General features: G+C 41.0%; 2 protein-coding genes and 1 long non-coding RNA gene across 17 annotated transcripts; 2 read left to right on the top strand and 1 right to left on the bottom strand.

The window, feature by feature from the left end:
- Positions 1-3,565: 3,565 nt before the first annotated feature.
- On the top strand, positions 3,566-5,783 carry LOC147133498 (uncharacterized). 3 transcript variants are annotated; one of them, XR_015090348.1, is made up of 9 exons: positions 3,566-3,810; positions 4,250-4,316; positions 4,383-4,581; positions 4,640-4,754; positions 4,830-4,968; positions 5,034-5,106; positions 5,188-5,316; positions 5,402-5,463; positions 5,547-5,783. It is a non-coding gene; the product is annotated as an uncharacterized LOC147133498 (long non-coding RNA). The 3 variants fall into 3 exon arrangements; XR_015090349.1 differs by having other exon boundaries at positions 4,383-4,550; XR_015090347.1 differs by having other exon boundaries at positions 4,383-4,754.
- LOC147133499 (uncharacterized) lies at positions 4,091-17,034 on the bottom strand. Of its 12 annotated transcripts, none has more exons than XR_015090341.1 (12): positions 16,998-17,034; positions 16,134-16,243; positions 9,974-11,853; positions 8,532-8,646; positions 7,101-7,189; positions 5,439-5,706; positions 5,208-5,282; positions 5,016-5,103; positions 4,818-4,958; positions 4,596-4,697; positions 4,455-4,518; positions 4,091-4,324 (listed from the first exon to the last, which is right to left on the bottom strand). XR_015090341.1 is itself a non-coding variant. In XM_086057402.1 (11 exons), exons 2-8 carry the CDS (start codon positions 11,809-11,811, stop codon positions 4,945-4,947), a joined length of 693 nt encoding a protein of 230 aa, XP_085913528.1. In that variant the 5' UTR covers positions 11,812-11,853; positions 16,134-17,013; the 3' UTR covers positions 4,091-4,324; positions 4,455-4,518; positions 4,596-4,697; positions 4,818-4,944. The 12 variants fall into 12 exon arrangements, 1 of the variants encoding a protein (XP_085913528.1); XR_015090337.1 differs by having other exon boundaries at positions 9,974-10,093; positions 10,508-11,853; positions 16,134-17,017; XR_015090340.1 differs by having other exon boundaries at positions 9,974-10,093; positions 11,768-11,853; positions 16,134-17,014.
- Positions 10,181-20,806, top strand: LOC147133500 (adhesion G protein-coupled receptor G2-like). Of its 2 annotated transcripts, none has more exons than XM_086057400.1 (27): positions 10,181-10,480; positions 10,870-10,928; positions 11,666-11,728; positions 12,295-12,347; positions 12,419-12,456; positions 12,759-12,877; positions 12,949-13,030; positions 13,123-13,160; positions 13,419-13,457; positions 13,557-13,624; positions 13,725-13,762; positions 13,844-13,883; positions 14,385-14,416; positions 14,494-14,621; positions 14,696-14,828; positions 14,900-15,280; positions 15,566-15,728; positions 16,036-16,200; positions 17,457-17,579; positions 17,799-17,844; positions 17,926-18,029; positions 18,306-18,430; positions 18,792-19,163; positions 19,249-19,532; positions 19,639-19,705; positions 19,789-19,929; positions 20,050-20,806. In XM_086057400.1, exons 1-27 carry the CDS (start codon positions 10,425-10,427, stop codon positions 20,081-20,083), a joined length of 2,991 nt encoding a protein of 996 aa, XP_085913526.1. In that variant the 5' UTR covers positions 10,181-10,424; the 3' UTR covers positions 20,084-20,806. The 2 variants fall into 2 exon arrangements, with proteins under 2 accessions (XP_085913526.1, XP_085913525.1); XM_086057399.1 differs by having other exon boundaries at positions 10,187-10,480; positions 19,604-19,705.
- Positions 20,807-20,849: the final 43 nt, after the last annotated feature.

Raw genomic sequence — 20,849 nt, forward strand, 5'->3', positions numbered from 1 at the left:
TCTTTTGTCGTTGTTTTGCATGAAAGGGTCCTCGTTTTAGGATAAACGAGATTGGGAATGATGCGTGGTTTTCAGAGGTGGCAAAAGTACTCGCTGACTTTGTACTTAAGTAAAGGTTACGTACAAAATGTACATACTGATTGAAAAAATACTTGTGAAAGTAGCACTAGGTCTGATTGAAATGCTTTACTTTGTTATGTAAAAGTGCTGCTGCCCCATTTTTTTTCCTGCATTATAGCCTACCTTTTAATTTGTTTTACATTGGTGGTGTTGTTTTTCCCCATTAAAAATATTTACTGTAATTACGACTATTACGTCGCGCCGTAGGAACGGAACTTAGTCGTAAAGCAAGGACCCCCTGTATGTACATTACATGCATTGTTGTTACACTGCACGTCCACTAGATGTAAGTCAAATCAAACCTCTATGAAGTCCCAATCAGCTCCTACTTTCCTGTTTCTCGTTCTTTCTTAACGGTACAACAGTTATTTAGAGTGTACAGTACTGAAGATATATTAATCAGTGAGGTACCCGTTTGACAGAGGTGAACACAACTGGTACGTTGTCATTTGACAATTTCTTCATATTTACGTCAGGATCGTGAACTGTATTGTAACCTGTAAAAAAATTGTTGGTAAACTCTGTTTCCCACAATCCCATGCAGCGGGGCGTGTTTCGCCTTTTGTGATTTTTGGATAGTTTACGCGACTACAACTTTTAAGTGAATTTGAACAATTTGTAGCGATGGAAAAGTGTTTCACTCTGTTCCGTTCCAACTGACCATACAGAGTGGACGATTAAAGCATTAAATTGCTTACTTAACTTTTATTCGAATGAGACAATCCAATGCAATACAGTACGTTGCTCAGTCTCGACAATAGACAGAACGTCACTTCCTCTCGCCCGTCCCCTACTTAAATCAGTCCGCAAGCAACATCAACTCAATCTAATCCGAGGTATGATATCGATCTTGTTCAAATATGTATGTACAATACACAAGTCTGTGTACAATAGTCAAAGGGTAGTACAGTAGTCATTTGAATTCAGGTAAATTAACTTAACTTGTTTTCATCGATCTACTACGTTCAAGATTATCTCAGGGCAGGTCACTTTTCTACCACTTCTTCAAATAAGAGGCAAAAGTTCTTCAAGTTGTGTAATTGTCACTCCAAGTTATTGTTCCACGCAACACTGGCGTGTAAAACAAGTGTTTAAACAAGGAACGTCCGCTAGCTAAATGCTATCAAAATTAGTACCGATGTTACGGTAAATAAACCTTTAAACAGCCAGCACACAGGGAGCAGTCCAAGATGTTGTTTGCTTATCTTCTATTGTGGCAACTATTGACGAGGACACGGGAAATGAGTACACATCTGCGTTTAAATGTGAAACTATCTTCAGAATGCTAAACAACTGCGATGTGCGTGCCTTGTAACCATGGCAACAGCTAGCGGTGAACAAGAGGCGGACAGTTTTTTTTCGACGATCGCTTTTCTTTTGGGTGGGCGTCAAAACCCTGTTTGTCATGATTTTCAGAAGGCTAACGACACATTTTCGTCGCTAACAGAAGCAGATTAGGTCTGGCAGGAGTTTAAGACTAACTTTTGATCATTGAATATTGGGTTGGAAGCAGATACTAAAAATGTAAAAACGTCCGAATTTGTTTTTCAAAACGAAACGGGAAGTTAAATAAAACACTTGTTTTGTCAATATCAAAAGGATCGCACCAATACTTGAAATTTTACGGACATCACCATTTCTTCTCCATAGGTGCGCACTCAAAGAGGAAAACCTTTATGTCAAGACAATAGTGAGGCGATTTTTTCGATATTTTAAGAGATTTATGTGGCGATTGGTCGTTAATCTTTTTCACGCACACACTGGTAAATTTGGTTTGGAGGTGGTGGTGTTTGGGGGTACGGGTGGGTTGGATGAGCGGTGGTGTATAATCCCGATGACACGTAATACCGGTACTTTGGGGGGCCCTCGGAAAGTCTTCGCATTTTTTCTGCCCAATAATAGTAATAGTTATTATTAAATTTGATTCCACCATGTTTCGTTGTGTGTTACAGGTAAAGGGTACAACCCTGTCGGACCAGTACCGACCCACCCACTCCCCCCAAACAACGAGACGAGACTGTTTTCAACGCCCCATCAGAGTTGCCTTTATCGACAATGAAAGCATCTTGAAACTAAAACACGAATTGTTTGTGACTGAACAAGACACTTGTTTTATTCAAGCAATTTATTTGCGATCAACAATAAAGGAAATTAACAAACTACACTGCCTCTTTGTCATGTTCGTCTTCAATTTCATACCAAGTTGACTTTGCAAACCCTCCCCTGATGGATGACATCATGAAGTTAGTGGTAGTAAAAATTGATGGGTGTGGGGGTTATTTGTTAGCTTTGAGTGTCATCACACTTTTTTTTTTGTCAAGAAAATTGCATTTCCTTTTTTCATGTAACTGAGGATAAGCGGCTCGGGTAATTGCTAGATAGATGGATGTAGATGCAAAATTTGTTGTCCAAACTGTTGACCATGATCCAATAAATACACATTAAAATTGCCGGTTTTCTCCGCCAAGATGGTCGAGTGGTATAAGAAGTAGCTTAGTGTTGTGGCGACCAGGGTTCGATCCTCACTCTTTGCTCCATTTAGAAATTAAATGGAGAACAAAGCAAGAATCGAACCGGGGTCTCCTGTACACCAATCATTGACACTAACCATTCGACCACATCAGATCTTCTGGATATTTTTGAGTGGTTATATATAGATGCACTAATCCACATATTTGTGCTCACTGCGTCACCATATCTGATATATACTACTAAGTGGATCTGTGACAGCAACTAAGTGGTAGTCGAGTGGTAGACTTCCCCATTTCAGTACCAGACAACCATGGTTCGAATCCTGGATAAGCCTTTATGACAATGCTTCTGTTATTTCACCACCGCATTTTCAATGTAACTCATCTTTACTAGTGTTTACTTCTTAGCTTTCTGTGTTAAATAAAATTATTTTTTTCCCCCCTCTGGAAGTGACGTCATCACCGGAAACCTATTTAAGTCGACGAAAAAGAGGCAATCCTTCTTTCGCAGCTTGCTGACAGTGTCCAGTCGTCCTCGTCCACCTGCTGCTCCGCACACATCTCCTCCAAAAGATCATCGAAAACGTTGACTAGGTGGGTGCTCAATCTTTAATAGTCTCTTAAAACTCTCTGCTTTTGCTCACTTTGAACTAAAGTAGCACTTTTTGGCATGCTCACGCCTTGCTAACATGGTAAGCTAACGCGTTTGCACTCTTCCAGCATCTGGACGAACGTGCCGTTTTGCTGAAGGTAAGTAGACAAAACCTCACATTTGCTGAAGGTAAGTAGACAAAACCTCACAATTAAACTGAATAAATCAAGTATATTTTCATTCATGCGTATTAACTGTCTCATTTTTGCCCGCAGGCTTGCACGAACGGCCAGGTTGACTGCAAAATGGCACAATTGCTGTGTTTTTATGTAAAAGAGATCATTATTAAACAGACTAAATCAAGTATCTGTGTGTGTTGATTCTTTTGTCCGACAGGCTCAGATCTTTTAACCGAAAGGCCCAAATGACCCTTAAAATGGCTGACTTCTTTTTTTTTTTTTTTTTTTGGGGGGGTGACATGATTATGAGACTTTTGCATGACTAGCAAATATCAGGTTGCTAAGCCACTAGCTTGTCAGGTTGAGCATTTTAATGGAATGCTTACGTTCCCTTGTCTTTCAGGCCACCATGCTGTTGAAGAGGCGTCCAGCTCTGCTCTCCACACTGGTAAGACCCGCGCTTTCATAAATGTACAAATGCTTGACTAATTATTTCAGCACGTGGTGACAAAGGGACCTCCTGTGATCTTATCAATCAGCAAAGGTGTCAAATCCAGTTCCAGTAATTAAAAACCCAGCCACAGTTTGACTTGCGCCACAGGTGTTTCTGGGGAGCTCGTTTACCTGCCGATTGAGTGGAAGCACCTGCGGCTACAGGCAAACTGTGTTAGGGGTTTTACTTTCTGGACCTGGATTTGACACCCGAGTCAGGTGAGAACATTCAACACTTCACGATCATTGTCAACTTTAATGTTTGCTGCAGTAATACTCCAGGAAGAAGCACCAGCCAAGATTCTGGATGAAACCGAAGGAGGATCAGGCGACCCGATGTGACTTTCCAGCAGTGTCCCATCTGAACTTCTGCTTTTTGCTTTCTTGTCCACCAGGTGGCGCTGAAGAGCCTGATCAGTGCAGCATGGATCAACTTGTGAAGTCGCGCTCCTCTTGGTCAAGGTTGGGACCTGTTGCAAAAGACAAACTTGATGAATCAAAGTACTTGACTGTTTTTTGTTGTTCTAGGTGGTGCGATGATCAACTTGCTGACCGGTTAAACTGGCTACAAAAAGTCATGCATGTTGAAAAAGCACTCGCCTGCTTTTTCTTAGGCAGCTCTGCAAGCTTCCAGTAAGAGTGCCGTCAGGGACTCTTCCACCTGCTGGGCAAAGAAATTCTCCATAAATGTGGAAGGTCCTCAAAGCTGCCTTCAGTATTAAGACATGTAAATAAACATACTAAAAATAGCAGCTTGTCTGGTCCGTCATTTGTGGTATTTGCAGCTTTGGCCATCCGGGAGAAGTCCGCACCAGTCCAGAGTTTCAGGAGCTGGACCAGCCACTGCAGTGAATCAAAATATTTTAGTCAACTTAAAAATGAGTCGCCATGTCATTAAAGGTGAAACACTACATTCATTGTATGTTGCTGATGCCATAGCTTTTGAGTTAACTTTTGACTCACCTTTGTCTTTAGGTCCAAACGCTGGTCAGTGTGCTCTTTGCTGGTCAAGTGACGACTCCATGCAGCCATGAGGAGACTGTCTTTAAATGTCATCTAACTTGTCGCCATGGTGTTCCAGATGACTGCATCAATGAGGAGCGCCTGCAGAAGCGTAACAATAAAACGTAACTGCATTTCAGGTTAGTAATGTGTACTCACATGTTCCTTGTCCTGCAGATGGCGCCACTGTAGTGCTACGAGCTGCAACGTGACTCAAAAGTGCGTCTGCCCGAGGACGAGTCCTCTGCTGGTAAGAAAAAGCAACATTTCATTTCAGCTAGCATGTTCCAGTTGTTTCGACAAAGTTGAATGATTTTGTTCTTGTGTCCAGTGTGGTGCACGATCGAGTACCTGCTCGCAGCAACACTTTTGCCTTTCTTGTTGCCTGCTCATCCACGAGGTGCTGAAGCCAAACTTGGAGGCAGCCTGAGAAGAAATAGGAGACTTTTACACTTTGACGGTATGCTCTTTAAATTCTTTCCACTGCACAATCCTCATGACAACTTCTCTGACCCAATACTTGTTTTTTTTCTTCCCCTTTCTAGTCAGCAAAGAACAAGATTATCTTCCACCATAACGCACCTGTGAGGGCTTGTCTTGATTGCTGGTAGGTTTCAAGCCCCAAACACCTTTTGCACCAGACCTTGACCTAACTTTTGACTCACAGATGTTTTTTTTTTTTTGTCTTAGGTCCACACGGTTGTCCAAGTTCTTCTTGCTGGCAGACCACTTGGCAACGAGCAGACTGTCATCCGACTTACAAATTTGGCTTCTCTCTGGCCGAGCACTTGGCAACGAGCAGACTGTCATCCAACTTGCAACTTTGTCTTCTGGCCGGCCGACCACTTCACTACCAAGCAACAAGCAGACTGTCATTCAACTTGTAACTTGTGTGTTTGTGATTGTCTACTCTGCAAAAGAAATAAAGCTTGATTACAAATAACACTTAAAATCTCAACTTCATTCTTACACACATCACAAATAAACTTAAAGCAAAGTAACAAAAAAATACAAAAAATTTCCCAACCGTTTTTTTAAATTTTTTTTACCAATTTTTTTTTTTTTTTTTTTTTTTTTTTTTTGGGGGGGGGGGGGAGCTGTGGGACGTACCGGAAAGTGGGTGTGGCAAGGCTTGGATAAGGCTTTCTGATTTGTTGAGGGGTCTGGAAGTGGGTGGGGCAATGCAGATGCAGGCTGTGATTGGTCAATAGGTGGGTGGGACTATGCAAATTAGCAGCACGCTGATTGGCTGGATCTGAAGTGGGCGTGGCTATGCAAATTTGGGGCGCTCTGATTGGTCGGGTCGGTAAAAGTGGGCGTGGCTATGCAAATTACTCTATGCGGATTGGTTATGTAAATTAAAGCCGCTTTGTGATTGGTTGATTCAAAATTGGGCGGAGTTAGGGGCGGTCCTAGCAGCAGATCGTTTTTTTTAAGGCAATTTTGAGTCTTCAGGTCAAAGTTGCACATCAGTCACTACATGAGACACAAGTCTTTTACTATTGCCCTCAGTCGCACATGACCCAAAGCTCGACGAATTTAAAGATTGCTCGAGTTTTGAGTCACAAAGAGACAAACAGGAGTAGTAATGTGACACTTATGTCCACAGTAGTAGTGACTGACGTGCAACTCTCACCTCAAGACTTCAAGCAGCCTTTGGAATAGTTTTCCACTGCAGCAAACGACACGCATGAAAGGCTTCAAATGAGGGCAGATTTACCAATAAAACACAAAGGCTTCAATTCAAGTTGAACAATTTATTGGACAGAAAAGCTAACATAATTTGAAAGCATTTCACCGGTCAATGTTTGTGTGAGCTAACTCAAGTAGCACACACAGACATTGATGATGGAAGCATCTGAAGTGTTGCCTGCTTGATGAGCTCATGTGTGACGTCACTTACTTTAAATGACGCGCACACACTTAGGCGATGGCGCCAAAGGGGGACGTGAGCTCACTGGACAAAAGCACAACACCATCATCACACACAGCTGGACATGTTTTTAAATGACACTGATGAGAACCAAGTTAGTCAAAAATAAATGTACATTTTTTTTAACATGACATGATTTTTTAACTAACTTGGCCCACATCATTGTCATTCAAAATCATGTCCAAAAATGTCTGACGATGGTGTTGTGGTTCACAGTGTCGTGCAGTGCATGAAGCAGAAGTTGAATTTCAGTGCACTCACGCCCACCTTTTGGTGAGATGTGACATCACACAACATTGCTCAATACTCACACGGGTCCAAATGCAGCTTGGCCTTCCATTCCGCATGTCGCCACAAGTCCGTCGGCTGCACCTTTGAGCACGAAACCTCCTCCATCCATCTGGTCAGGCAGAAAATAAAAGCAGTAAGCAACACTCTTCTGTACATAAAAGTTCATTTTTTTAATTGTCTATTTTAAGATTCAATTCGTATTATTAGTCAAATATGGTGGTATAGTTTCACTTTTAATACGTCCATTTGCAAGTGTGCCAACACACGTCATGCATCACCTATATCGTGCTTCGATCCTTCATTCAAGTGGTTGTTAGTCTATATTATGTTATACTAAAAAGTCCCCAAAGGCTTAAATAACAAACAATAAATCTTTTGGTGCCCAAAGACTTTTGTCAAGTCCTGGATATAAAGAAAAATAACAAAATAATAATATAGAGTGCAAAAAAAGTTAAATGTTTTCATGTTCAATTGTTCTAAGGTGTTAAAAATGATAAACATGTATTTTTTTATGTTGTCAAAATGTGTTTTGCTCTTGTTTCCGTTTTGTCTTCTTTTCAAGTCATATCAAGTAATTGACCTGTTTCGTCAGCGGCGAAGAAGAACGTCTTTATGTCACGGCAAAACAAGCTTTGGAGTAAACAAATTACGGTCGTATTTTGTTTCCCGAATTGTGTCGAATAAACACATCAAAGATTAGCTTTCCGTTTTTCAATGTCCAAGTTTTAAACAAAAAAAGCATAGCCTATAGCGCATTCCTGTTAAATGGAAACAACAGCACGAGTGGAACGAGTAGGAATGGCCTTTACGCACATGTAAATATCAGAGACCTGTGTGTGCGTGTGAGAACATCTTGAAACTGCGTTCCTGCTGATCCACAAATGCACATTCGACATTTTACACGCAGAATTGAATATTTACACGATAAGTCCTGATAAATCCAGCAACCAATAAAAAAACGTGCCAGTCACGAATATATTTGCGGATCTGAAAAGCACATTTTAATGCAACTAAATCTTTCAATTCAAAAACATAAATACTTAGTTATTTAAGTGAAATAAATTTGTCAAAAGCACAAATATTTGTGGATCTGAAAAACACGTGAAAATCACGGATACATTTGTGTGCGAATAATTTTGAGACAAAGCTCTCCACATATGTGAAGCCATCACTCTTCCATTGTGGATATCAACTTTGGGGTAGAAACACACAAAACAACTGTCAAAGTCAAAGGCTTTCCTTGACTGACTTTTGATTGACAGCTGAGTTCTACTTGTGGGCTTACGAGCCACTTGTTGATTTTGTTTTACGGTAGCTAGCGAGCTTCCAGTGACGTAGCGAGTAACAACGAACAAATGCCTCCGTGTCGTAATTATAGTCCTAAATAGTGTACATACATACATTTGTATATAAATGGCAAATAGACAGTTTAAAATGTTTAAATTACTCACTGAAAACACAGCTGCCAGGCACCGGGAGACTTGGTGCACAGTTCTTCTTGTTCTGCTGCTGCTTCTTCGTCTTGTTTTTAGCGGGTGACAACTCCTTGGTGCATATCGCCACCGACTGGACAGGAGATCGCAAAGGCATTTGGCAAGCAATGTTATCTTATGGCATTTTCGTATTTTTTATTAAAAAAAAAAAAAAGAGTCAAAATCATCTGATTTACAGTCAAATGTGAATACATTATGAAAGCCTCCTCCATGAAAGCATACATACATACTATCTGGGTAGTGGAGCATACGTGTACGTTATCACTGTTGGATCCTTCATCAACCAGGTGAGAATGCTGGTCATTCCCCATGGTTGTAGCGGAGTATGTATGCCCGAAAATGTTGGCCAACCGACTTCTTACAAGTTTTGGAAGACATCTGTGATGCTACGACGCATTGGTTGAACATGTCCATATGGTCAAATTATTTTCAATCTTTTCTCAGAGTACCACCATTTTTGTCCAGGACTGTTTCATGAGGTTATGATTATCATTTTTAAAATAAAGCTGTTCAACCATAATCCAAAACCTATTTCTGATTTTCATTAGTTAGTTTTAAAGTTGTATTTGTTTTTATTACTTTTCCTATATATTCGGTATTATTATTGTTTTTATTATTATTATTTCTTTATGAGAGGATACCAACAATTTTTTCCAGGTTACAATACAGTTCACCATATCGTCCTCAGGCGCTACGCTGTCGCCATCTTCTGGTCACAAGGAGAAATGCTTTCGATGCTGTATTTGATTTTTGTCTATTTTCTGCTTCTAAACTATATCCAATAACAAAAAGAGACAAGGACCTTAGATAACATGTGTCTTTTTCCTTTTTTTTTTAAGAGTCCCATAATATTTACGGTTTAGCGTAAAATTTTTCACCAAGTTAAATGTACTTATTCATGTTAAAAAATTTTTTTATCTTATTAATTGTCAAAGTGATTATTTTTGATAATACAATACCCATTTTGGCTCCCCCCAAAGTTTAAGAATAAAACAAAACAGCATCTCAAAAAGTTCATTGCAAATTACATTAGGTGCTGCCTAGCCATCCTTCTACTGCCAGTGTCACGGCTGTTGCATACCGTGATTGGATGAATTGAGAAAAGTTTGATTGCTTCTCCCTGTCTTCTCCTTGGTCACCCAGTTTTGTACTACCTTTAGATGCTTAATTCCCCTGAACATTTTTGTGAAATCCAAACTCAGGGGCACTCAACTGTAGAGCTTTGACTGTTCCTCAAACTTGATGACTGATTATGAAGTACTTAAAGTAGGGTTTTGCGGTAAAAAAAAATAAATAAATAAGGTGAGCTGTTTGCTGGCTTAAGTTGCTCAACGTAGATGGAAGCACAAGTATTTGCTGTTGACAGTCAAGAAAAACAGGTGCACAAAACGGCAACTTACGATATATACGCATGACTTCTTCTAACACCTCTGTTTGACCTCTGTTTTGTTGCCCTGGAAATAAGTCTCACATCTTCCGTTTAAAAGTATCCTGGCAGGGCTACTCAGCAAGGGCGCACCCTGTAACTCAACACAATAGAAACACGTTCCTTAAAGGAAAATATTTGGCATTGAGTGATTTTTTTTTTTCTCGCTCCCTCCATATCTAAATGAAAGGTCATTTCAACTTTCCTTCCTTGGGTGTGCAATAAAAACACATTTGTGTTTCAGTGAGTTGGCCTGTTTTGTGAGGTTGACCTTTTCATGCTGATGACTTAGGGGGCGTGTCACATCAGCCAGTCTGACAGACTTAATGCCCGGAAAGACCATGGACGTTATAATCCAGTGACTAGGATTTTTCTTTCTCGGCTTCGGATAAGACATCGAGGGAGCTATGTAAAGCTTTGTAAAAATGTGGATAACATCATGGACAACATCTTGGGGAAATATCGATTTAACCTTCATCAGGTAACGTGATTTTTCTTTCATACTTACATGACACCCTTTAGTTTGTCTTCTTGCCGGTTTTATTTTATCTAAAAAGGTGGTGGTCATGATTTATCCCTCCAAAGTTCAATTCACGAAGACAATACAACGATGAAAATAACACAGACCTGTAACATATTACACAAAGGGAGAACCATTCCTCAAGGTGTGATGAAAAGTCTCGTGTTGTGCTCTTCATTACTGACTCTATTCTCTATTGTTATGCAGCATATTTGTGACTGTCAGGTGGAAACCGTTTTTTTTTCTTTCTGGATCTTTGAGAACACCGCCTGACACCAGCTTTATATAGTCAATAAATGCGAACGAGGGTGCATGGATATCTATTATACGTTGATGTCTTTATGTTCCAGTGTGAAAAAGCCACGTTCACATATAACAAAGGTCGTCCACCTGCTCCTACTATTCACAGGTAAAGTCACAACAACACTGAATAATAAAAAGTGTCAAATGAGCATCAGTCAAAATTATAGAAATGATTCTTAGCGCCACATTGATAAATAAGTGAAACTACAAGCAAACGATATCGTTTCCCAGGAATAACATCATTTATTTTCTCGTTCTAGTCTGTTACGGCCAAATGCTCCATTGTAGTCGTACAGTTTTATTTTAAGCGACGGGCCACATACCTGAATGGACGTCATCCATCAATTGTCATGTTAAACACACATTCAAACACTGCATTCTCATTTTTCAGGAAACCCGTTGTTCCAGTCAGAATACTGTCTGTGTGCATTGTCCATTGATAACACTTACAAAGGTCCACAATGCTGAAGATTCTTTGCAAACATGGAGAATGTGACGCAGAGAGAGCAAAAAAAAAAAAAAAAAAAAAAAAAAAATTGGCCTCGCACATCTGTACTTTTGGAGTATTTTTGATAAATCCAAAGTACTGTTTGGGTTTTAGGACTATAATAAATTCTTAATAATATGAGTTATCCCATACACGGGGGTCATTCTCTTCTTAAATTATTTATGTAGATTGCAGTGTCTCACACTATACAGAAGAAGAATACCGAATGCTGAAACTGGAGGTACTCAGCATTATGTGGAAACCTCCTAAATTCAAGTCTACAACTCAGGCACATTTTACATCATTTAGTTATTCCCTACTGATAAATGTTGAGTTTCCATTTCCTCGTCATGCAGGTCTCACTTCCTGTAATGAAACCTCCACGATGCCGCCTGATGTGACGAGCGCTCAGACTTCAGGTATGCTTGCACACTCAGGTTCTGCGTCAGTGGTATTACCTGTAGTTAGGTGTTGATAGATAACGCCGGCAGGTGCTGAGCATGACGTTAAGCTGCGTCCACAGGTCGGCGGCCAACAGAGGGGGCTAGAATAGACAAAAATTGGAGAAGGAAAGTCAGTTTTTTGAGGATAGTAGATTACAACTTTACAACTTATCATTATCATACAATACTTAGTGACCTTTTTTTTTGTAAATCTTGCCCTCAACAAATATTCCATGTATTGAAAAAAAAACTAATACTCAAATTAATTAAAAAAAATAAATAAATAAATAAATATAAAATAAAAACTACACTAAAACAAAGCATTTTGACAAAAATAAAAATGAACAAGCATGCTCTAAAATGTAACTGACTTTAAAAAGCAAAAGTCCAAATGAAATAGAAAACTAACTATAATGAATAATCCTAAACTATTCTAACCCATTATAAATGATAATGTCAGAATGATATAAAATGTCAAATATATACAGCATATTTTTTGTTGCTGCTCTTTTACTTTATTTCATTGTCTTCGCTCACTGCAGAATACTACTTTATGGAAGTACTGGATTTTGATGATATGGGTGAATCCTCCTGGGTATGTCTCTAATCATTTTCCCCAGATATGTTCATTTGTCATGATTTGTCACACTGATTGATTTGTAACAGGAAGTTGAAGTTTTCTGTGTGAAGAAGACGGAAAGACGGTAAGTTTGATTGAGCTGCCGATCAAATTCATCTTATTATGAAAACTATCTAAAAAAAAAAAAGTTGAGTTCTCTGTGTGGTGTCCAACAAAAAATCTACACCAGAATGTATTTTAGTATAGTAAGTTCAAAAAAATAATAAAGGAACACGTTGACTTCTTTGAGGGCAGAATGTACTTAATAGGAACACCTGAACAATCCAGTGATATGCAATACAAGAGTGGTATTAAAAAGTGGTTGATGTGATCCTAATGAAGTGTCCAGTGGGTATAAAAGAACACAAATATCTTCTTATTCATCAGAAAGCCCATCTGCTCGTCTGTTCTGGCGCTGAGGCAGAACGTGTCGCCATGTTGCATCCTGCAAACAATCTGCGAAGCCAATCAAAATTCCTCTAACATCCATGCAGTGGGAAATTTCAGTGAGTGCTACAATGTTTTTTTTTTTTTTAATTTTTTTTATGACCTAACCGTTATATGTTCTCCTTAATAGGTCACCTAAATAATTTCTGCAGCAGTGATGATGTGTTTGAAAACATCTGTATTTCTACACGTAATTCCACCAATTCAAAATGGTAAGCTGTTCATTTGAAGCGCTGGGATTTTCCTTGAAGAGCACTCTTCATTTCATGTCAAAAATATAAATTTGGACAATTTCAATCGACAGTGAAGAGTCAGCGCTTGGCGCACCTCTGTGTGCTGCAGGTGAGCACCGACATGTTCCGAATAATGATAATTCATTGGTCCACGTTTTCGAATAATTATCTAAAAAGAAGTTTATGTTGCATACTAAACACAAAGCATTCTGTATGTAAAATATGAATGCTAGCATTCCAAAAGTGCACGAATAAAAAGTAAATGTTATCTAAACTGTTGTTAGTGAAGACCTTGAAAATTTCATAAGTGTATCATAGACAATACAATACAATTTTATTTATATATGAACATGCTTTGACCTTGCAGATGAGAACTGCAGCTGCGCAGCTTACTGCAATAGGACCGGTATGTTTTAAACGTTATCAGCTACCTATCGGATGATTATTATTATTATTTTTTTTTTTTTGTCAGTCCAGCTCTATTTTTTTCATTCTATTTTCTCAGATGCATATTACACTTTTGAAATTTCAATACAAGACCCTGAGATGAACCCCTCCTATCCTCTGTCTCTGGTAAGCTCACCAAGTGTGTGTGTGTTCATTTCTACATTAACGAGTATTCATTTTGTGACTACTGTTGTTTATTAGACGATAAACTTCTATATTTGAACAGATTTCCCAGCTGAACCAGAGTTGCTCTCCAACAACAAAGTAAATTATACATTTGTAAAAGATCTGCTGTTTTTGTCCACTTTGAGTGTAATCAGTTTTTTTTTGTTTTTTTTTTTGCAGTTCCTCATGCTCTTTTTTCACCATTGCTTCTGAATACAAGGTAAACAAACGACCATTTTATATAAAGTCAGACTATTTTTGATGTCATAGAGTTAAACGGGAAGTCAACCTAAACATTTTCATTACAAGATTATGTTCTATGCAGCCCCACTAGTTGGCATTCTGATTAATATTGTGTTTGTGGAATATGAGTTAAACGTTTTTTTGTACATCTCATGGGGGGGGGGGGGGCATTTTGCCACTTGATGTCGGCTGAAAATGAAAGCAAGTGAAAATCACAATAGCTCAGGGCTCGGATAATGACCAATTAAGCTCATCTTTAGAAAACTGGTGAGCCGTGATTGGTCGTTACATGAGCCCTGACGACAGAAGTGACAAAATGGCCGCCCCCTAAGATTACTAAAAAGTGGTGGAAAAAACTTGTATTCCACAAACGCAATTTTAATCAGAATACGCATAGAGCATATTATTGCAAAAAAAAAAAAAAAATTCTGGTGGGGAGTTGACTTCCGCTTTAATCTAAACTCCTTTTTCCACTCAGAACGCCACTGTGGACTGTCAAGCTGGAAAAAAGTGAGTCTCGTGAAATCATCACATCACCTCTGCCGAAAGACAGATTGACTTTCACACGTGACCTTTGACTCTTCCAGCCCTCAAAATTGCAGTGTGATTTTACAGTTGGCCGAAGAGGTTCCCACCTGTAACGTGTCCGCAGCCATAACGACTGTGTTCCGATCAGAGGAGAATATAACGTTTGACGGAATAACAACTCGAGCCGGTGCGCAGATTACGCCGCTGTGGGCTCATGGACTTGCCTCGATAATAACCTCTTTCGTTCTTTGACTCTTACAGCTATCTGTGGCCGTCCAAAAGGTAGTGACAGTTTGTTGGACTCGGAGTTGCTATGGCTTACCGCCAACCTCCAGCATGCAGAGTTTTGTACGGCACACGAAGGCGCTCCTCTTCTACTCTCCACCCGCAAATGGTCTGTCATTGGTCTATTCAGTTTCACAGAGGTGATCAACGTTCACTAAATGTGTCCCTTTTTGCTCTAAGTCTATCGGGAAAAAATGCGGTGGTGGAGCTGGAGGAGCAGTGCGTTCCAACTGCGTCGCCCACGATCGGCCCAAACGCGACGACCGCGCAACCAAACACCGCCTCCAATAATCCGACGTCATTCACGCTGAACGCAACGTCAGCGACGCCGGATGTCACCGACGTCTCGCCTAATGACGCAGAGAGCCAAGCCAACGCTCTTCTCGAGCTGAGCGCCAATGTGTCCGGACTCAACTCCACTCGGGTGGACCAGCTTGTGTCCGAGTTGGAGGATCTGTTGTCGGGCCCCAATATCAGCCTGGCTCTGGCTAACACAACCGTCCACATCGTCAGCAACCTGCTGGACGCCTCTGCCGACACACTGGCCAGCTCCTACAACAGGTTACGTTCATGATTTATTTATTTATGTCATAGGATGTGTATTTTCCTGTTGTCTGTTTAATATGTTAATCCAATATTTGTGTGGTTGTAGTCAGTAACTGCGGTGCATCGTACTAAAAACTGTAATATTTTGGTTACGGCAAGTATTGTCTTGTCAACATTGTGGCTTTGTTGATCATAAAAAATCGTTTACCAATCTGTTTTGTGAGTCATGATGGCTGAACTTCTGCCTATTCTGATTCCGCAAATATAAATTAAATGTTGCTGGGTTTTTTTCTTCAACAGAATTATAAGGATGGTTGATACGGTGGGCCTTAAATTAGACCTTGAAGAAGAAGAAGAAGAAGAAACTCTCTTGTCACCAGCTTTGGCTCTGTCTGTCAAAACTGTGGATGGAAGTAATTTTCAGCAAGTGTTCTTCTCCATCTCCGACCCCAACAATGCACAGGTATGGCGCTGCGGCACATGTGTCGAGGCTGCCAACTTTTCCAATACGCGACTGTAAAGAATTACAGAATGGCTCCACTTAAGATGAATGAAGATTTACTAAGACATTTATTGCCATTGCGCAAATGAAATACTGTTTGCACAAACGAGCTCCTCTCTGCAAAAACGTGAGCATGTTGTTAACTGGACTGGTGACCTTTGTCATATTATTTCAAATCAATAGCACTCATCCTAATCAGTAGTGATCAGCAAAAAATCAAATAAAAATACGCGGGTGTGTGTGTGTGTGCTATGCGTGTGTATTTAAGGTTCGAGTGGATCCCAAGTCTCAAAGGAGTGTGAGGAACAACTCCGCCATCCCTCAGGGCTCCATCACGCTGCCCGCCTCACTCACACAAAACCTCACCTCAGAGGAGCAGCAGATGGCCTCCAGAGTCCACTTCAACTTTTACCAGAAAAGCACTGTATTTCAGGTCAAGTACCGTACACGGGTGTATCGCAATACAGCGGAATTTTCTGGAAAGAGAAGTAGGTCATTACACAGCGTAAAACAGAGAAATGAGTCTGACAATGGGAGCGCCACTGCCACCTACTGTAGTGAATCTTCAATTACACTTTATTCTAGTAAGGCAAATGTCATTATGAGCAGTTTGAACTTTCACACTGCACTTAATATGGACATAAAAAACGTATGAAATAAGTATTGCAGGAAAGGGAAATAAAAACAAACAGAATGAATAATAGAAAACAGTTTTAAAAGATTAAATGCAAATGTATTGTACTTAAAAGTTAAATACAAATGAACTGTACTTAAAAATGTTCTCTAGTGATTAAAAAAACTGTTTGATTCACCGTAACTAAAAGAAAGGTATTTTATTTGTGCTGGTAGGAATATCCAAATCACTGTTGTGAGTCCGGTTAGAACTCCGATAATGAAGATCTTGGGTTTGCTGACGTTTGATGAAGTTGAATTCACAGTAAACAGGTATTGATGCTTCAAGTCAAAGTGTGGTTCTACAAACAATTAACAAGGTATTAATGTCCAAATAATGCAAATATTACAACACAAACATACGAGTGAGAAACAGCTTCAAATTGTAAACACCAGACGAAATTGCGGTGATGACTCGCCATGTGTTTGCACAGCAAAAACACAATACTCTTAATGTTATAAACTTACTTGTCCCACGCACAATTTAGAAGCAGGGTAAACTGTGGACTAAGGCTTCATGAATTTAAACTTGATCAACAACTGGCACAAGTCTCCTACCGTGCTTTTTCCTCCTTCCTGCGTGGGTCGAAGCTCGAAGCTCCGCCCCCTTAAAAGGAGTCAGCATAGCAGTCGTCGAGCACCCTTTTCTACAGTAACATTAAGCACAGTCTGAACATTTAATTCGGTTTAATTTAATCCTCAGTGTGTACCACTTGGACAATCCTGAAATGAAGGAACTTTTCTACAATTTTCCAATTTATTGAGATGTGCCTAACGTCTGTACAGACACAGAACATAATATTTTGGTGATTTATTAAGAGTCAATGAATGTACAAATCGATTTGAACGTTTTTAATAATTTTACAAAACTGTCTACAACAAAACATTTCATGATATTGACAACATCCAGAACATATTCCATTCCATTTTCGATTGATAGTGCACTTGAGAGGACACTTCAAATTCAATTTAAGTTCTCTGACATTCACTGATTTACTGTCTGTGTGCTCCGTACAGGATCGATCTTTAGGAACACGCCGGCTTAACAGCAGGATCCTGGGAGCAAGTTTGGCCAACTTGACAGTCACGGGACTCCAGGAGGAAGTTGTGATTAGCCTCAGGAACCTGGACCCCATTCCTGTCAGTGTCTTTATTTATTTTATAACGAAATCCTGCACAGTATTTGTACATTTCTGGCTAATACAAACCATGCAAAGCAGCCCTAAAATTATAACCACCTATACAAACCAATTAGTGATGAAGCAACGCAAGATGTTCATTATTCAGTAGCTTTCACTTTTCACACTTGATCTCATTTCAATTGTATGTTTTTTTTTTTTACCCCCCACTAAAATACAGGCTAATTATGTGGCTACATGCGTCTTCTGGGACTTTGCATTAAATGGTGTGTTCGATATCAAAACATCTATTAGAACGCACGTGGCTATAACGTATGAATGTGCAGTAATTCTTCTTTCTCTGGCAGAGCGATCCGGTGGTTGGAACAGCAACGGCTGTTATGTCCGCAACAGCACAGACGACGTGACGGTTTGTGGCTGCAACCATCTCACCAGTTTCTCGATCCTGCTAGTAAGCTTTGGTTTGACTTTTATTGCTTTTGACTGGAACCAGCTGCGTATAACGTTGTTATTGAAGGGCGTTCATCCACTACATTGTGGGTGTGAAGTTTTCAGTGGTAGAACTGTACTGCCCCATATTTATATCTGGTAGTTTGGGCATTATAGCTAGAACTGTTTACAGTGGTTCAAATGAATCAATGAAAACTGCGCTTTCGTTGCAAAAGCCGACTTCTTCGTCTCCTGTATCGAGTCTTATTTGTGTCCTGTAAATGTGTGACATTCTCAGGACCTTGCCAGGCAGCCTTTAACCAGTCAGGCGCACGCCACCATTTTGACCTTCATCACCTATATTGGCTGCGGGGTCTCTGCCATTTTCCTGGCATTGACGCTCCTCACATACTTGGCCTTTGGGTGAGTAGTGAGTGCCACAACACACCAGGAGTGCGTCGTCACTAATAATTGACTCTCAACAGTGTATTCTTTTCATTTGATAGCGTTTCTCGCCGCCGTACAACTTCCAGTAGAGAGGTCCGCTTTATTTATTTCTTTTGTTCAATCAGATTTCAGCCTCTCCGTGCTGCCGTGTCGCTTCAATTTCCCTGAGGCCTTCAAACTATATAAGCAAACGCGTTCCTCGGACCAATCGGATTACGGATTTGCCTCAGTGGGCCAGTGGCCGTCCCGAAATAACATTCCATTTTTTTCCGTCCTCCGGTATATTCAGCGCAAGCCGAGCGCACGTGACCTAACACGATGTGCGAAACCGTTACAGCAAACTGCGCAAGGACATCCCCTCCAAAATCCTGATCCAGCTGAGCGTGGCCCTACTGCTGCTCAACCTGGTCTTCCTGGTGGACGCTTGGCTGGCTCTGTACCCGGACGCCGTGGGGCTCTGCATCTCCACCGCTTGGTTCCTCCACTACTTCCTGCTGGCCTCCTTCACCTGGATGGGCCTGGATGGGCTGCACATGTACCTGGCCCTCGTCAAGGTGTTCAACATGCACGTGCCGCGCTACGTCGTCTGGTTCTCGCTGGCGGGCTGGGGCGCCCCCGTCGTCGTGGTCGTCATCGTCATAGCCGTCGATAAGGACAACTACGGGCTAGTGTCCTACGGGAGGTTTTCTGACGGCACAAGTGACGACTTGTGAGTCTTTTACCCGCGTCTGTAATATCCCGCGATACATGACTAAAAGACTCCCGTCCCCCCCCGCCCCCGGCGTCTTCTACAGCTGCTGGCTAAAAAACGACATCGCCTTCTACGTGGCGGTGGTGGCCTACTTCTGCGTCATCTTTCTGTTCAACTTGATCGTGTTGGTGTTGGTGCTGGTCCAGCTGCGTAAGATCAAGCGGCAGAACCCGCACAACTCGCGGCACCGCTCCACGGGGCAGGACGTGCGCAGCGTGGTGGGCGTAACCATCCTGCTGGGCCTCACATGGGGCTTCGCCTTTTTCGCCTGGGGGCCCGTCAACCTGCCGTTCATGTACCTCTTTGCCATCTGTAACGCCTTCCAAGGTGAGACTCGGAGCTTCACCCCCAAAGTTTAAAGGCCGCGCACCCACACCGGCATGCGTCCTTGTTTGCAGGTTTATTCATATTTGTGTTCCATTGTGCGGTGAAGGACGTGGTGAGGAGGGAGTGGCAGACATACCTGTGTTTGGGAAAAATGAAGCTGGCCGAGAACTCAGGTACATTTTGACTTTCCGGAAAGTTGCTTTAAAGTCAAAGAATTTGAAGTTGGCCGCAACCCGCTTTTTCGGCCCTTTTACAGAATGGAGTCGCACGGCAACCCAGAGGACGGTGAAGAGAGCTTCGGTGATCAGACCGACGCGTTTCCCGTCCCCGGTGTCGCCGCCGTCCAGCACCTCGTCGTCGTTCCTCAGTCACGACTTGGAGCAGACTCACGGCATAGGTTGCGTAATAGAAGTTGCCATAGTAACCAAATGACGCGGCTCCCCGTCTTAGTGGGCGTGGATTTACTTACGTTAAGCCAATGGAGGGTTATTTTAATGACGCTGATGTTTTGCTTCAGGAAATCCGTTGGAAGACGGAATCATCACCGCTGACGAAACGCCCAACATGGACGTCATTCTTAACGAACTCAACAGGGAGCAGAGAAACCGGCGAACGCCCTCACGCACACATTATACTTCGTAAGCAGTGGCGGTGTTTTTTTGACACAACTTTCTACACTCACGCTTGTCAGAATCCTTACAAAGCTTTGTTTGTGTTCCTTAAAAATAATAAATAGATTAACTTATTTGTGAGGATTTGTCCCCCAAATTATTAACCACCAAACCACTGAAGAATTTAGAGCCAACACCGACCTTTCAGCCGTCTGAAGAACAATTATACATTTCATTTGTTGAAGTGAGTTTAAAATGTCTCAAGCTAACAAACTAATTCAACTGCAAAATTTCCCATTCTTCTCCTTTTGGGGCCAGTGTATAACACGTGTTTTTTTTTGTTGTTTTTTTTTTTTGGCTCAACAGAAAAACATTTGAGCAAAGCGATTCCAGTCGTGACTATTTAATCATTTGGTTTACAAAGTTTAATTTTAAACAGACCGTAGTTGTAAAATGTGTGTGAACCTTGCTGCTCTCTTTGCCAGCCTTCCGTCGCCACCACATCCACTTTGATGGAGATGAAAACAGGCATTTTACTGACTTCCTGTTCTTTAATTACCAGTTCACAGGCATCTCATGCAAAAGGCCACACATTTTCTGAACATGAATCATAGCGGCTTGTTTTTACTTTTAGATGCTACATTAAAATGCTTGAGACATGCACATTATGTAAGCTTCACATGCTTTTTAAAACACAAAGGCTTTC

The sequence above is a fragment of the Filicampus tigris genome, chromosome 17 (assembly GCF_054856515.1).
Source record: "Filicampus tigris isolate MCC_2025a chromosome 17, RoL_Ftig_1.0, whole genome shotgun sequence".
Lineage (NCBI taxonomy): Eukaryota > Metazoa > Chordata > Actinopteri > Syngnathiformes > Syngnathidae > Filicampus > Filicampus tigris.

Excerpts from the sequence above, each read along its gene's own strand:
- LOC147133500 (XM_086057399.1), top strand. The coding sequence starts at position 10,425 with ATGTGGATAACATCATGGACAACATCTTGGGGAAATATCGATTTAACC. Across the intron at positions 17,845-17,925 it reads CTGGGACTTTGCATTAAATG|AGCGATCCGGTGGTTGGAAC; the intron begins GTGTGTTCGATA and ends TTTCTCTGGCAG. Across the intron at positions 19,164-19,248 it reads GACGGCACAAGTGACGACTT|CTGCTGGCTAAAAAACGACA; the intron begins GTGAGTCTTTTA and ends CGTCTTCTACAG.
- LOC147133499 (XM_086057402.1), bottom strand. The coding sequence starts at position 11,811 with ATGCTCAGCACCTGCCGGCGTTATCTATCAACACCTAACTACAG. Across the intron at positions 8,647-11,767 it reads CTATCAACACCTAACTACAG|TCGGTGGCGATATGCACCAA; the intron begins GTAATACCACTG and ends TCTCCTGTCCAG. Across the intron at positions 5,283-5,438 it reads ATCAAGACAAGCCCTCACAG|GCTGCCTCCAAGTTTGGCTT; the intron begins GTGCGTTATGGT and ends ATTTCTTCTCAG.